Source organism: Mustela nivalis (assembly GCF_964662115.1).
Source record: "Mustela nivalis genome assembly, chromosome: 7".
In the NCBI taxonomy this organism is placed as follows: Eukaryota; Metazoa; Chordata; class Mammalia; order Carnivora; family Mustelidae; genus Mustela; species Mustela nivalis.
The window spans coordinates 42102242-42119154 of record NC_139026.1 but is presented as its reverse complement, the minus strand read 5'-3'; the positions used below and the strand labels follow the sequence as shown (position 1 = coordinate 42119154).

At 36.8% G+C, this 16913-nt stretch overlaps 2 protein-coding genes across 47 annotated transcripts in view; one reads left to right on the top strand and one right to left on the bottom strand.

Annotated features, from left to right (window-relative positions):
- CAPS2 (calcyphosine 2) overlaps positions 1 to 16913 on the bottom strand; it is a 170738-nt gene that overhangs the window by 42001 nt on the left and 111824 nt on the right. For 12 of the 46 annotated variants that reach the window (XM_082740441.1, XM_082740425.1, XM_082740466.1 and 9 more), the window contains 2 exons: positions 3885 to 3982; positions 1342 to 1391 (listed from right to left, as the gene is read on the bottom strand). The exons of 5 other annotated variants lie outside the window; for them this stretch is intronic. In XM_082740441.1, coding sequence (XP_082596567.1) covers positions 1342 to 1391; positions 3885 to 3965 — 131 coding nt within the window. In that variant the 5' untranslated portion in view covers positions 3966 to 3982. Of the gene's footprint in view, positions 1 to 1341; positions 1392 to 3884; positions 3988 to 7528; positions 7947 to 16913 lie in introns of those variants that run through there. 29 more of the 46 variants (XM_082740434.1, XM_082740426.1, XM_082740428.1 and 26 more) reach the window with 14 other exon arrangements.
- GLIPR1L1 (GLIPR1 like 1) overlaps positions 14434 to 16913 on the top strand; it is a 33036-nt gene continuing 30556 nt past the window's right edge. The window contains exon 1 of the mRNA XM_082740493.1: positions 14434 to 14762. Within this exon, the coding sequence (XP_082596619.1) occupies positions 14586 to 14762 (177 nt within the window). The 5' untranslated portion in view covers positions 14434 to 14585. The remainder of the gene's footprint in view (positions 14763 to 16913) is intronic.

Below are 16913 nucleotides of genomic sequence, written 5' to 3'. Positions count from 1 at the left end.
TGCTCAGTGATACTATACACATAGCTTGAAATCAGCCACAGTGGGTCATTTACTCAAAAACTAGCAAATGTTATGAATTAGGAGTTGATTTATTATTTTTTTCTCTCTTAGACTTAAAACAGTCATGGAGAAAACATTAATCGTTCAGATTAAACTTAAAACTGTATCGGATCTGTAACTGTCACATGGTGGGTAACAAAAAACTGAGGAAATATTGTCCCAGGATCCTAAACTATTACAGAAGTCAACAAATAGATCACTCACATCACTTTACAATAAATTAAAAAAATCAACCAACTTTCACATTGGAATTACACTAGTTCACAGACTGAAACCGTCAGATGGCTACAGATACCAGAATTCAGCAAGAAACAAAGAAACAAAGAAAGCATTCTGTGAGGATCAATTGGCTATGTGGAATTTATAAAAAAGAGTTTATACATTTTGTTAGTATTTGTAAATTGCTTACCATATGTCCTCTGTATCAGTAAATTTATAACCAACTTAAAATATATTTGTTTATTCATAATTAACAAGTAAAATTTAAAATAAACTTATAACACACTTTCAGGAAACCAGCTGTTAAATATCTACCAGCACATAATTGATTGTCAATACATACTGAGTATCTTGCATCATACCCTGATTCTTTGGCTAGATGAGCACACAGGTATCTGTTATGTAGAACCATGTGAAATGGCTGATACTTGCCCATTTTTCATCGATAAAAATGCTAATTTCAGATGGCCAAGCCTAACAAAGAACTAGGATTTTACCTTCTATTTTCTAATAAGCGCTGTAGTATAAAATACTTGAAAGGATATAAAAGTCATAGCCTTTCAAATCGTAAAAGTCAAAAATGTAAAATATAAAACATGAATTAATGTAGTCTAGTCCGCATATAAAGTCATTTAAAAGAAGACTGGTAAAATTGTCATATCCATCAAGATAAGATCAAAGCCACAGATATTTCCCATTAAATTCATTTTGGCTATCCCAGTTATCAAATTCAAAATTTCACACATTGCTTAATAAATTTAATAAATTCATTTAACTGAATTTTCCAAATACAACAGAAGTTAAACTTTTTCAGGAAAATGTAAGAATATTAAATAAAATACAAAACAGAGAAGTATTTTATTACCCTCAATCCTATTAACCTACTTTAATTTTGGCATGGCAATTTTCAGGCTATCCATATCCACATCAGTTTTCTATGGTTCACAATCATAACTACATATCAATGTATGGTATCTGAGAATTTGCTTTCTTTTTTTACTTGTTAATATAGTATAAATATTTGCCCATTTAACAGCTCAAGTGTGAAGAACTGTGACTTACACAGGTAGACTAGGATTCTGGATTGCCCATGATCTTGGAGTCTGTCCTTGCTTTAATTAAAAAAAAGAAAAGATCAGTACATATATACCCTTTATTTATACTTTAAAAGATAAGCAATGAGTCAATGCAAGAAAGCTGACTACCATTTTCTCAGTAAATGCCACGTAAGAAATATTTATTAAGCCTCTCACTACTGTGCTTGAGACATAGGATGATAAGCAACACAGATCATCTTTATTCTCAGGGTGCTGTCGGCTGGGGAAGACATTCACTCAAACAATAATGTGGAAAAAAAAAAAAATGTGCTATGCCAGAGTAACTACATATAGCATTTTACCCAACAAGTCTAGGAAATTGAGGAAGCATTTTCAAAAACAACAAAAAAGTAACCTTTAAATGGAACTCCGAAGGATGAGTAGGAGTTAGCCAGATTAAGACAGAGGGAAGAAAATTGCTTTAGCCCGGAGGAACAACTCATCCTGCACTGGCCCACACCCAGGAGTTAGCAGCTAGAAAGGGCTGAAATGGGGAGTGTGAGAAAGTAATGGTGGTCAGAGCTGTTACAGAATACAAGTCAAAGACCTTGGACCGTGTCCTAAAGATAATGAGAGAACTGTAGGATTTAAGCAAAGAAGTGACAAATATATACATATACATTTGTAGATGTTCAGTCTCACTTCCAAAAAATTGTGCAAAGATATGAAAATTATAGTGAGCTCAGATACCATACAATAAATATATATATAAGTCATAGAAAAACTTCAAGTTAATAAGGCCACTAAACAATTCATGCATCAACACTTCTGCCTTACTTCTGAAATGTTGTCTAACTGGCCATTTCTGTTGTACTGATAGCAAGTACAGAAATTACGTTCAAGATTGAGCTTCATCATTCTAACTGATCATAAAAGAGAAAACAAATTCAATTCAGTATGAGCTTTAATATATAGCATTAGTTTAAATATTATCCCAATAAAAAGTTAAAAATGTAGAAATGTAAAATCACGAAATGATCAGTTAATTGGAATATATATATTAATTTGACCCTTGAGCAATGCTGAGGTTAAGGGTGCCAGCTACCTCCTCCATATAGTCAAAAATCCACTTATAAATTTTAGCTTCCCCAAAACTTTAACTACTATTAGCCTACTGTTGACTGGAAACATAAACAGTAAATTGACACATATTTTGTATGTTATATGCACTATATACTGCATTCTTATAGTACAGTACGCTAGAGAAAGTAAATGTTAAGAAAATCATAAGGAAGAGAAAAGACGTTTGCAGTACTATACTGTATTTATTTTTAAAAATCTACATATAAGTGGACCTGTGTAGTTCAAGCCCGAGTTGTTTGGGGCATCAAGGTGCCCCAAAGATTTTCTTAATTGTATTTGGGAAACATCAGGGTAGGTTAGGAAGAAAATCTAAATAGAATATAACTATAGTTGTCATAGTCATGGTCATCACCATGATCATCTCCCAGAAAATGTTTTAACAGACTTAAAGACAGTCTTGAAGTCACAGACCTACCTATTTCAGAATGACAGTTACCTTTCTTAGCTAATTCCAACAAAACTACAGTAGCCAATTCAGAAGAAAAATAAATGATAGCTTATAAATCCCTGGGCCAGAGGTCAGCAAACTATGGCTTAGTTCTGTTTTTGTAAATAAAGTTTTATTGGAACACAACTATTTATTTATTTATTTATGAAATGTCTATGTGTTCTCATTACAACAGCTGAGTTAAGTGGTTGCAACAGAAACAACAGCCCATAAAGCCAAAAATATCTACTAGCTGCCCCTTTATTTAAAAAGCTGAGTATGGGGCACCTGGGTGGCTCAGACAGCTAAGTGTCTACCTGCTGCTCAGGTCATGATCTCAGGGTCCTGGGAATAAGCCCCACATCAGGCTCCCTGCTCACTGGAGCATCTGCTTCTCTCTCTTCTGCTACTCCTCCCCTTTGCTCATACCCTCTCTCTCTCTCCTTCTAATAAATAAATAAATAATATACATATTTTTTTAAATGTCAAGGAAATACTTATCACTTTTATGTATTTCTAAACTAAAATTTATATATACCCAATTCTGTGGTGGGAACAGGGACAAAGCAGCTATAACTTTGTACTTAATCAATGATATATATGCACACAGTGGTGATATTATGAAGGTTATGAAGAATAAAAGTCTTAATGATAGAAGCTCTAAATCTCTTTCTACCTCGCTAATACAAAATGTATACTAATATTCTCTTCTACTATCCTTATTTCTTTTATTTTCTGCAGATATACATAGATAATTTTTTAAATAAGAATATGAAAACAATAATAATATGCTTGATTATTTAAAATAAAACTAATTCAAGTAATGACCCACTTTCAAATAATGATTATCTTCAGTTTTGGCCACTCAATTCTTCAAATCCAGAAAATATGGATCCTAAATATTTGTGAGTATAAGTTGTCATAAAAACATGAAGAAAAGAGTCAAAAAATTATTTAATTAATCATCCTATGAGAGGAAAATTATATAGCACACGTACTTGCAGCAGCTTCTTTCTTCCAGAGAACGGCTGAGTTTGATTTGTAAGAGAAGCAGCAATTCCTTTAACCTCGAAATCCATTCAAGTTTACGTCTGCACTATACTTGGAAAAAGGTAAAAACATACAAAATGATAACTCTTACTCTTATTTTAAATAAGTCATACAAACTCCATAACACTACTTCATGGAAAGAAATCATGTGGTTAATCATTGTTGCTTCTTTCACCAAAATCAACTTTTTGTGAGGCAATTACATTATGTGGGACAACACTTAGGAGGCAAATGCGAGTCCGAATAGATTTCTCTGAAGCTGTCCATGTCCTAATCACTGGACCCTGTGAATATGTTTACATTACATGACAAAGAGGATTCTTCAGAAGTGATTTCCGTAAAGGATTTTGAGGTGTGGAAATTATCCTGGATTATCTAGAAGACCCAGTGTCATTACCTGGGTTCTTATAAAACGAGGAACAAGATGATCAGAGTAAGAAAGAGAAGATGTAAGAAGGAAAGCACAGGTCAGAGAGGAATGAAGATACGAGAAAGCTGGCTTTGAAAAGAGAGGAAGACGTCATGAGCGGTTTCTGCAAGTAAGAAGAGGCCAAAGATGAATTTTCCCCTGGAGCCTCCTGAAGGAACCAGCCTTGCTGACATCTTGATTTTAGCCCCTGATTTGTAGCCCGGCCATTTGTGCTTCTAGCCTCCAGAACTGTAAAATAATGAGTTTATGTTGTTTCAGACCACTGTCTTTGTAGTGATTTTTTACAGCAGTAACAGGAAACAAGTGCCTGTACTTCCCTACCACAAAGTGATGTAAACTTATTTTCATTACTCTTTTCTTAAATCTTTATGAGTTTTGATTTTGCCGGGGTAAGCAAATGTAAAAATGTGTTATGCAAGCAGTATTCTCTGATACAAAGAATAAAATAGAGTGGATGGTCCAATTAGAAATGATGAGGCAACTGGTAAAAATGCATGTAAAAGAATGCTGAAAATAATCAACTTGAACCGAAATGTACAAGACAAAAATCAGGTGAATATCTCAGTGATACAAATTTTGAAGATTTTATTTTACACTTCAACCTTATATTACTGAGGATATGTTGTTTAACAATTCATACTTTCTTTTTCTATTATTAGACTTAGATTTATTTTAATAGTAAACTTTTTTTCTTAATTTTTAAGGAAAGATAACATGGCCCAGTGTCATCATAGAGTTAGATAGACTGACATTAAAATCCTAATTTTTGACATTCCCTGTAATGTACGCTTGGTTAAAAACTTAGTCTTTCAGAGCCAATATTTCTAATATGTTAAATGAGTTTAATGTTAGCACCTTTCTCATCTTCCTGTATTAAGCAGAACATGATTATTCAATACCTGGTAGCCATCACTGTTACTATTAAAATGCAGTTTTACTGCAGGCCCAATGAAATCCTGAAAGATATCCTAGTTCTTCACTAATGTATCTGTATGGCTCCCTCTACCCCATTTCCATAGCCCCCTCCACTAAACCTCATACCCCAAGATTAGATTTCTACGCCAAGAGTAATGTCAGGAAGACTTACCAACCAACAGTAGACTATTCTGAAAACATCACAAATTACTGGATTTAAGAATAATTTGACTTTTTTTCTGAGTTATCTTTCACAAAGAAGCAACTTTTTGAAGTTGTTATTGCTTTGGTTGGGGGAAGAGAAAGTTGTTGTTTGCTTTAATCACATCACAAAAGCTGTTGTATTTGCCATGATGGTTAGCAGCCAACAAACCCAAGTTGAAACAGGGACTCTGAGCAATCAGCTAAGTGATTGTCTCCACACATCAACCACACAATTATTTACACCTTAGAAAGTACAATAGCCATTTCAAATCACTATAGGTCACTTTATACAACCATTATTCATTTGCAAATAACAAAACAGCAAAATTTAAATCTTCTTTCCAGGACCCCCTAGTCCCTGTACTTCCCCAAGCTTGACAGTCATTACTTTTCACTTGTAATTAACTCTTTTCATGTCCCTAATAAACTATCAAGTCCACGAAGGTTGGTATCTCATGTCCTTAATATAGTAGATACTTAATAAATATTTTAGCCAATAAAGAAATTAATGCAGAGTCAAATACCTGTACGCGTTTTAAAGGAAGTGATTTTTTTTTTAAGATTTTATTTATTTATTTGACAGACAGAGATCACAAGCAGGCAGAGAGGCAGGCAGAGAGAAAGGAGGAAGCAGGCTCCCTGCAGAGCAGAGAGCCCGATGTGGGGCTCAATCCCAGGACCCTGGGATCATGACCTGAGCCGAAGGCAGAGGCTTAACCCACTGAGCCACCCAGGCACCCCACCTGTACACATTTTAAACATATTCTTCGTTTCCTTCCTCTGAACCTAAATATGAAAGGAAGGACCACAGCCACATATAAATTCTGTCCTCAAACAATAGATAAGGCATTCAAAGAATGACTGGTAGCTAGTACCCTTCATACTATACTGTAAGCCTCATAAAGGCAAGGACTATGGTTTTGCTCATTTTGTATCTCAGTACTTAACAGAAAGCCAGTAGGAACAGAAAACAGTAGAAACTTAATAAATATTTGTTAAGTAAGTAAATTCAGTCAACTCAGATGTGAGTTATTTCAGAACTATGTAGCATACAAATGGTTCACTCCAATATAACAGGAGTATCAAAAGGCAACTGTCACATGTGGAACACTCCAGGATCTATAGAATTAGAGCTGTGAGGTTACTGACACCTTATGTCAAAGAACTAGGCCACAACTGCAGAAACAAAAACAGCTCAAACTTCTGACTTTCAAACTAAGGAATCTGAGACCCCAAAATGGGGACATTTACTTTCCCAAATTATTTACCATTATTATTGAGCATGAATTTACACCAGTTTCAGACCTCTTTCTAATACTATACCCTTGCTTGCACAGATCATCAGAGAGGAATTAGATGCAGAGACTCAAGAACACCAGAAACCTAAACCTAGTGGCAAAAGAATCAGAATTTCAAATAAATGGCATGTGAGCGGATCTTTGGAATGCATACCAAAGTCTGTCCTTATAGCACAGAATATACAGTTGGGGTATATTGGGAATGAAGGTGGTAGCAGCAGGGAAAAGCTCTTCTGAATGGCTGTCTCCACCCAAACTGATGCCAAGTGGTGAGATTTTACATTTAGCATGTATGAATATTGTTGACAAACAGATTCAAATCTTACCGTATTATCTTTGATGCTACCAAAAAGAACTGAACTCATCACCCACTTCCCTCATTTTTTAAGGATGATTACTTCCGATTGCAATTATCACCACTTCTCTCTTGATTAGTGATATTAGCGGCTATAATATGCTTATACCAAATCAGAACATAAAGGAAAGCGAAGAATAAACTGATCCAATCCATCCCATAATCAAGGAGAGGACCAAGTTTATCTTGGGCCCCGGGTGATAACAGACCCAAGTATCCGAATGAACATGATATCATTCTTAATCCCATAGTAATTGTCTGTACATCACTCCCCACGAAGTTAAGATTATACATCAAGGCACCTGCAAAGTACAAGTGATGCTCCGCCCTCTTCCTATCTTAGATTCGTGGGCTGGAGTGGGACACACGAGGACAGCCACCCTGACTCACCCAATAAGCTGGGTAACGAGCAGTTCCACAGTGGGAAGGATGAAAAGGGTACCAACTGGGGCAATTCTACCGAGAAACTCCTGAGACAGCTCCAGACAGGACAAGCTGGAAAGACACAGTTCCCGGTAGACTCCAGAAAGCCCAGGCCGGCGGCTGCAGGTTGCCTAGGAACAGGCGTCGCCACGCTGGGCCACCAAACTCTCTCCCGGTTCCAGGGAAGAGAAGATTCTTGGCCCAAATCTTTCGTTCCTTCCACACCACCTCCTGCCCCATGCTCCGTAGGGTCGTTCCTCTGCCAAAGGGGCCCAGCACCGGAGGGCTACCCTGCAGGTTTACTCACCGCAGGGCGGTGCTGAAATCCTTGCAGCGGCCTCTGAGCCTTAACCCTGGACTAGTTCTCCGGCGCCTCTAAATCCCGGCGGGGATCTGGAAGAGGACTCATTCATCGGGGCTTCTGCTCAGAGAGAGAGCCAATACCCGGCCCGGATTTAGACAGCTGTTGTATAATGCTTCATTTAACTGTGTTCTATTTAATATATTTTATAGACCATCTACCAAGAGTTCAGATTCCAGAGAGATGTTATGAGGGGAACAATTGTGCTGTAATGTTCACTCTCAAGGAACCTGCAATTATTTAAAAAGACAAGACTGATTTACAATATTATAGAGAGATATATAATATAGATACATAGATATACAGATGTATAGAGAAAAAAAATTAAAATACCAATACAACGGAAAAGGAATAAGCCCAGTAATCAGAAAATTTCCATTTTATTCCTTGCTCTCCATGCAATGTCTTTGGTCATCAACTCCAAATCAATGAAAGGAAAGGTCTGGTTTGAGATATTTCTTGGGTTCCACTCCACCGTAATATGCCTGTAACCTTTCTGAATTGCACAGCCAACTGTAATACTCAAAAGAAAACCAAGACCCTCTGATGCCTAATGCAGTTCTCCAACCACAAAATCTAGTTGTTTTTCTAATCTAGAGTGTCTTTTCAAAGTTAGCTCCCCTCAAAATGTATATATCTAAATTTGCAGGTTGGAGTCAGTTTTGGAGTAAAAACACAAATACATTTGCAGTGAGCATAAGGTAATCACTCCTATTTCTTCCCTATATAAAATTCATTGACCTGTTCTCCCCACACAGAAAGAAAAACAATATTAAACTGGAAAAATGAAGTAAAAATGAAACAAGAAACTCAACTTCAACTTTTCAAAAGTTTTTAAAGAACTGAAACAATTCTAATGCACATCCTACCTTGCCCATTCCACAGATAACTATTCAGGCAAATAACATGAGGACATTTTCTTGTCTGTTTCTGCCACTTAAGCTTAGCACACCTAAATTGCTTCAGTATTTCTGAATATAGTTCTCTAAGCCTTTAGGAATACATTTTTTTAAAAAACATTGTCTTAAAACAGCTATTACAAAAGCAGTAATGTTGGGTTATTATTGACTATATAGAAAGAGGAGAAAAACGTTTTCCTTCTACCCTTTGTGGTCTTCCTGCTGGTTTAAGAATGAAACTGACACAAGACAGACTACAGGGAAAGAGACAAGGCATGTGCACACAGAGGCCCAATAATGAAATTGAGACTTAAAGAAATGACCAAAGCAGGCAGTTTTTATACTTTTCAGACAAAGAGACAATAAATCTGTGAGGAGTTGACAAAACAAAGAAAACTTTGGGACTTTAGTAAATTATTCTAAACAGAATTTGGGCTGGGATATTATATTAGTGAATAGTAACTAATATATATTAGTATATAGTAACAATTGTTGTTGATGAAGCCTCCTGGGCTCTAAATTTCCTCACTGGTGATAGGGAATGAGAGGTTATCTTTCAGCAGGCCAGAGTGTTCTTTTTGCATTGGCCATTTCTTAAGTAACTGTTATTTAAAATAATCAGTATAACAAAGTGGCACATTTGGAGTGGCCTGCCTTTGGCCCCTACATATAAATTGCACTTTTTTGCACATTTTCAAAACAGTCGCAAAAGTTCTGTTGCTCTTACAGCTAATTAATTTCTTCATACATAAAACAATACTAAATTATCCATGTGTTAACCTATGTTATTTGTAGATCTAAAATAATTTGCGTGTGAAGGTCATCAAACATCCGTTGAACACCTATTATCTGCAAACATCCAGGGTTAGAAAAAGTAAAGTATATATGCCAACCTAGTATTTATTGCCTTTAAAATTGAGTCTAAAATAGTTATGGATCATCTAGTGTATATATGATAAATAAGATAATTTCTAATAAGATAATTTCTACAAAAGCTTACAATTGTATACAATATTATTAGAAAGTTAAAGAGGGCTCATTTCCTCATTAATAAATATTTACTGAAGGCATACATGTTCAGTAGCTGTCCTAGGAGCTATAGACATAGCAATAAAGCAAATAAAAACCACTGTTTCAGTAAAGGTTAAAATCTGAGGTGACAAACATTAAATAAAATATCATTTTGGGTAGCAATTAATGTAAAGGAAAATACAATGGGTTACTGGATAGACACTGACAGAAAAAGGATCACCTATGGGTTTGCTGAAGGGAATTCTGCAGACACAGGGAATAGCAAGCGCAAAAAACTTGGGGATAGAGCATCCTTGTCAGGCAGATGGATGTGGTTGAGGCCAGTAAGCCATTGGAGAATGTGGACTAGGAGACAGAGATTAGCCATCGTCAGTTTTGCCTTGTGGGCCAAACCTAGGATTTGGGATTTTATAAGTATGACAGGAAGTCATCAGAGGGTTTTGAAAAGAGGGAAGGCTGTGATATTGTGATTTATCATAAGAAATATATATATTTGATCTTCCTCCCTGTTTCTGGCACAGAACTCCTAAAACCCTTGGAATTTTCCTAAATGCTACCAGCAATGAACCTTCTTTTGTTATTTTAATGAGGTGACTCTTAGAAAGAATGGAAGGTTGGAGGCTGGTCGCCAGTGTAGCCAAGCCTGTGATTCCAGTTATAAATTTCAGTCCCACCCTCAGGCCTCCCAGGAGGTGAAGAGGGACCAGAGGCTGAATTAATCCATCATGGCCAAGGAGTTACTCAGACATGACTTTTTGGTGATGTCTCCAAAAGTACCTCCAAAGGACAAGGTTCCCAGAGCACTCTGCTTCCAGAGAGCAACATAGAAATTTTGCCCGAGTTTCTAGCCTTCACACTCAAGACTACAACATCAACTCTTATCTCAATCTTCAACCTGTCAGCTTGCCATACAGATTTTAGGCTTGCCAGCTCCTACAATTATAGGAGTCAATTTCTTGAAAATCTGTGTGTATGTACCTGTGTGTGTAAAAGGGAGTGGGGTGGGAATTTATGTCTATTCGTTCTGTTTCTCTGGATAACTCTAATACAGAGGGGATAAGAGAAAGAAAGTAATAAGATATAGGATCATGAGGTGATTTAATGAAAAAAGATTCCTTCTAATTGGAGGACTTCTCAAAAGGAACTAATGATTGGAGTCTGAAAAGATTCATTAATTTGTTCATCAAATATTGAACTCTTTTGAGATTCTGGGTATACAGGAGTAAAAATAATAATAATAAGCAATCCCTGCCTCATGGGGCTTACGTTCAAATGAAGGGAGAAATGAAAATGTAAATAAATTATATCTGATAGGAGGATAAAGGCTATGGGAAAATATAGGGCAAAAAAAAGGACAATAGGAAGTGATAGGTGTAGGATGGGTAATGTAAAATACCACTCTGAGGTATTTTGAGAAGATGACTTTTGAGCAAATATTTGAAAGAGATGAGAAACTAACAATGTAGTTTTCTGGGGAAAAGAGTTCTAGGCAAAAGAAATGAGCAATGCCCTGAGGTAGCAACACTGTCACTTTTTTTTTTTTTTAAGATTTTATTTATTTATTTGACACAGAGAGAGAGAGAGATCACAAGTAGGCAGAGAGGCAGGCAGAGAGAGAGAGGATGAAGCACACTCCCCAGCGAGCAGAGAACCCAATGCGGGCCAGATCCCAGGACCAGGAGATCATGACCTGAGCCGAAGGCAGAGGCTTAACCCACTGAGCTACCCAGGAGCCCAGGACCTTCACTTTTTAAAAGAACAATAAAGGGTCCAGAGTATCTGGAGGAGAGAAAAGGAAGGGAAGGAAAGTAGATGAGATCAGAAAAGGGTCTCCTTGGTTAGGGTCTTGAAGTTAATAGTGAGGACAGCCTTGGGATTTTGTTTTGACTGCCATGAGAAGCCATCAGTTGGAAGGTTTTGAGCAGAGGAGTGATCTGATTTATATTAAATAGGATCATTTTGGACACTATGTTGAGAATTAGTATTCAAATATTTGAATATGAAGATAAATATACATAGAGACAATAGAATGAAGTCGTGGAAATGCTCAAAAAAATTTCTCAATGCTCAAAAAGATATTTTAAAAAATATTTTAAAATAATTATTCTTAAATGTATGCATCACTTAACAAAGTCAAAATTAGGGGCACTTGTGTGGCTCAGTGGGTTAAAGCCTCTGCCTTCGGCTCAGGCCATGATCCCAGAGTCCGGGGATTGAGCCCCACATCGGGCTCTCTGCTTGCTGGGGAGCCTGCTTCCTCCTCTCTCTCTCTCTTCCTGCCTCTCTGTCTACTTGAGATCTCTTTCTGTGTCAAATAAATAAAATCTTTAAGAAAGAAAAAAACAACAACAACAACCAAAGTCAAAATTATTCTATATTTCTACTCTTCCCCGGAAATCCAAGGACCTTAGAATAGTTCAACTATAATCACTAAGCTCTCCCATCTTCCACATGATTTTGCCAAGTATTATAGTTCCAACCTGTATTTAAACTCCTTCTTCCTTCAACACTTTCTCCAGTAGCCACATATTTCCTTCTTGCATCCCCTTCAAGTATTTGCTAAAAAATCACCTTCTCAAAGACACCCACACTGATCACCCTATTTGAAATCACAGTCTGCCACCCTCACCTCCACACCCACGCCAGGGCTCCCAAACTCCTTAGCCTGATTTATTTTTCCCATAAATATTATCAGTTTATCATGCTATAGAATTTATTTATCGTGTTTACCATTTTTCCTCTCTCTCCTTTCACTAGAATCCCAGAAAGGCAGATTGCTTTGTTTTATTTCTTATGGTTGTAATCCCAAGCATCAGGAAAAATGCCTAAAACATACCAGACACTCAAAGTATTTAAGTATGCTAAAGATTATGTACAGTCACTCTGACTGCTGTCTTGAGAATTAATTATAGAAGGTTAGGAGCAGGAGCAGGAAACTTCACCAGGAAGCTATTGCAATTATCCATGAAATCAAGGAGTGCCATTTCAAATGCTGAACATTGGTCATGTTCTGAAAATGTAAAGACAAAGACAACAGAATTTGCAAAGGGACCAAAGTCTCCAAAGTTCAGGGATTGAGCAATCAAAAGGATGAAGCTGTCATTAACTGAGATAGGGAAATTGTGGAAGGATCCAGATCGGGGTGTGGGACATGAAAACCTCAGTTTGGACTGTGTAAGTAATGTTAAAGTCGCATATATTATAATTCTCCATCAGCAGAGGCAGACAAATATTTTCTCCACTACTCAAAAGAATTTCCATTAGGATCCTTGTATTCCCCCCCCCCATTTTGTAATTTAATTTTCTGCTTTCTTTTTTATTTTTAAGATTTTGTTTTTCAGTAATCTTTGCACCCAACATTGGGCTTGAACTCACCAGCCCAAGATCAAGAGGCACATGTTCTACCGACTGAGACAGTGATGCACCCCCTAATTTTCCACTTTCTATTTAAAAATGGTACCTAGTTGCACCAAAGTTGATTTTTAGTAGCAAGATTTATTGATTAGGCTATTCAGTTGACATAAATAAGTATTTACTTAAATTAAATGGCATTGTAAACAACCTTAAATCGTCAAATAAAAGTATTTATTTGAAACACAGAAATACTGGAAAATATCATTTAATGTCCCACAAAAAATGCTGGTTTATTATTGTTAGGTCCATAATCAAAGGAGTGAGACTGACGCAAAGCTTAGGTCAAGCAAAGCTTTATTTCACGCCAAGCATCGAGAATCAAACTGACCATTCGGGGCCACCTCTTACAGAAAGAGGACCCTGTTGGGGCGGGGGGGAGGGAGGCAGGGTCAGTTTATGTTTTACTGTATAGACAACAAAATGGCTGTTCAACCAGAGATGAAGCCGCTCTGGCTAAATAGGCCCTTACATTATTAAATAACAACTGTTATAATGGATATAAAATATTAAACCAAATGAAGTTGGTTTGTATTGCAATGTAGGTAAAATAAGATCAAATGTACTCTGCTTTAGTCTTTAGAATGTCCACTAAACTGATCCTTTCTCAAAAGTTTACTTGGTTATTAACCAAACCTTAGGTTTGTTCCAAGTTCATATATCAACTATGAAATTTTGTCCAGAGGAGCGACTTGGCTACCCTCTCTATTTTTATCTTTCTAGGCAATCTGTCTCCAAATGAGAAAACAAACACAAACTATTAAATTATTGTTCGGCAAAGTAATAATCACACTATGTGGAATATACAAAATGCCTGTTCTTGCTTTATTACCAGTTTCTGGAGATATGGGCAGTATGATGCTGTAGTTTATTTAAAACAATAAAACTATATATTCAGTCTGTGTAACTAATATATGGAGTTTTGTACAGGCCTGGTCCGTTTTCAGCATCTAATATATGTTGCTTTTTTACGTAACACTGTGCCCTGCGTCTGATTTGGATAGCAATTTAGGAGCCCACCGCAGTGATTCTGGATTGGGTCCGCAGAAAGCGCTCTGGATGGTTAAAACTGCACCAGAGGGCGGCTCACGTTTTTCTGAAGCCCAGGGCTTTGTGATGGGATAATCCTACTCTTTGTATTGCCTAGGTTCTGGCCCCGCCCTCTCGGGGCAACCTGCGGAGCATCTGCGCCCTGAGCTTGCTGAGCTTGAGCTTGTTCAGGAGGATGGAGCCTGTAGAGAGCGTGGTCCCCAGGGGCCAAGGATGACGGCTGGCCTAGCGGTTACTGTCCACACATTCAGAGCATCCTTTGCATCTCACCATGGTTCTGAGGGAAAAACTGAGTTGCTTGTGGACTTTAGGTCTCTGTCTGGTAGCCAGCAAATCGTCTGCTAAAGTCCCTGCTATCACAGACCAGCATTTCCAAGACCAGTGCGTGGACTCTCATAACGAGCTGCGAGGCAAAGTGTGGCCCCCCGCGGCTGACATGAAACACATGGTGAGAAAGAACGGGTCTGGGATTTTTTTTTCTCTGGTTCATCGTAAGGTATCTCTGGGCGATAAATCTGATGGATTCATTTATATGAATTATAAATGAATTCATTAGCTGGGCTATCCTCCCGGATAGTGATAGGAGTGGACGAAAAAGGAAAACCTGAAGCTGTATATTGCCAAAGCTTAGCCCCCTTTGGGGGCGGGGGGGGGGGGGCGAGGATGGAGGTGGGGGAATGGTCCGGGAAGGGTGGTGTCTGGGAGCTGCTTGGATTTCATCACTAAGGCTTAATAAATGTACTTTGCAATTTCTCACAACTTTCCAGAACTCGCCCCCATATTTAGGCTAGCACTTCCCAAGCCACAAAACCAAGATACTTCGTATAAAAGAAATAGCACAGTGATGGAGATTCTCTTGTCCACTTACCTGTTTTTACATTTTATGAACTCTAGGTTGTTGAAACTAGTACTACATGTATAGTATTCATTTTTAAGAAATATTCTGCAAGGATGTAAATAATGAAATCAACACTTGAATAATATCAGATTGTCATTTCCATGAAAAATAATAAATATGTGAAGTTCGATTCCAAAAACATTGAACTGATGGTGTCTTTTGCAGACTTCCATCATATAGATATTAAGCCAAAAAGAGTACTCTACTGAAGTATGACCATGAAAACACTGGACTATTAAAATAATCCATAGAATTCATAATTTTTAAATAAATGCTTGACTATAAATTTTATCGCAAGAAATTTCCCATGCATTTTTTTCTGGCTTGTAGATATATCATTATGAAATTATGAACATAAATGTTGACAGCATAGTTTTGTTTATGTCCTATGCAGATGTTGCTACATTGTAAAACATATCTATTTCAGCTTTCTTCCTCTCTATCCAACAGAAAATAAAATGGAAGTATTATTAAATCACAACCCCGGCACTAAATTTCAAAACTCCACTCTTCTGCTACATGGGAAAGCATATTTTGAGGGGAAAGAGATTTCAAAAATGTTTGGGAAACACTGGATTAAACAAAAATAAACTAATCTCTTTAATGCAGAATTGTTAAAATATTTTAATATGTAATATGTACTTTAAACTCCAATAGGTCAACGTGGTCATTGACATGGATTTGCTATACAACAGTTTCTCTATATTTATTTGAATATCTTTTTTAAGGACTATCTTATGTCATTAAAATGCTATTTAAATATATGTACCCATATATTTGTGTGTATATGTAAATATATACATCCTATATATGTATGTAAATATTCACACATGTACATATGCATATATGTGTGTAAATATATATACACATTCTGTGTAAACACCTATAGATGCTATGTTCTTCAAAGGAAGCAATAAAAGGATATACATAATACTAATTTAAATTTAAATAACTAGCTGAAGGAGAGTGAAGAAAAGACCAGGGTGAAGAAGACATGAATGGAAACAATCCTTGTTTGCATTTACCTTGTTTTATGTTTGTAAATGTGCAGAAGCTTTTGTTATTTTTGTCCTTTAAATTTTCTGGTGCTCCTCATTTCTTTGTGCATATCCATATTTCCACCTGGTATCATTTTCCTTCTGCCTAAATGACTAACTTATACTTTAGTCTGTTGGTTTTAATCCTAGCAATTTTGTATATTATAAAAATCTTTGTTTCTCCTTATTCTTTTCTCTATCATGTAATTTTATTAACTGTATATTTTTTCCAGTTGAACTGAAAAATAATTGATATACATCCTGGTATAAATTTAAGGCATACAGCATGAGGGTTTGCTTTACCTATATTGTGAAAAGATTGTCACAGTAGGTTCAGGTAACGTCCATCTTCTCATATAAACAGCTACCAAAAGAAAAGAATGAAAAAAGAATAAAAATTTCTCCTTGTGGGGGTGCCTGGGTGGCTCAGTGGGTTAAAGCCTCTGCCTTCCGCTCGGGTCATGATCCCAGGGTCCTGGGATGGAGCCCCACGTCGGGCTCTCTGCTCAGCGGGGAGCCTGCTTCCTCCTCTCTCTCTGTCTGCCTCTCTGCCTACTTGTGAGCTCTGTCTGTCAAATAAATAAATTAAATATTTAAAAGAAAATTCTCCTTGTGATGAGAACTTCTAGAATTTATTCCATTAACAACTTTACTATATACCATA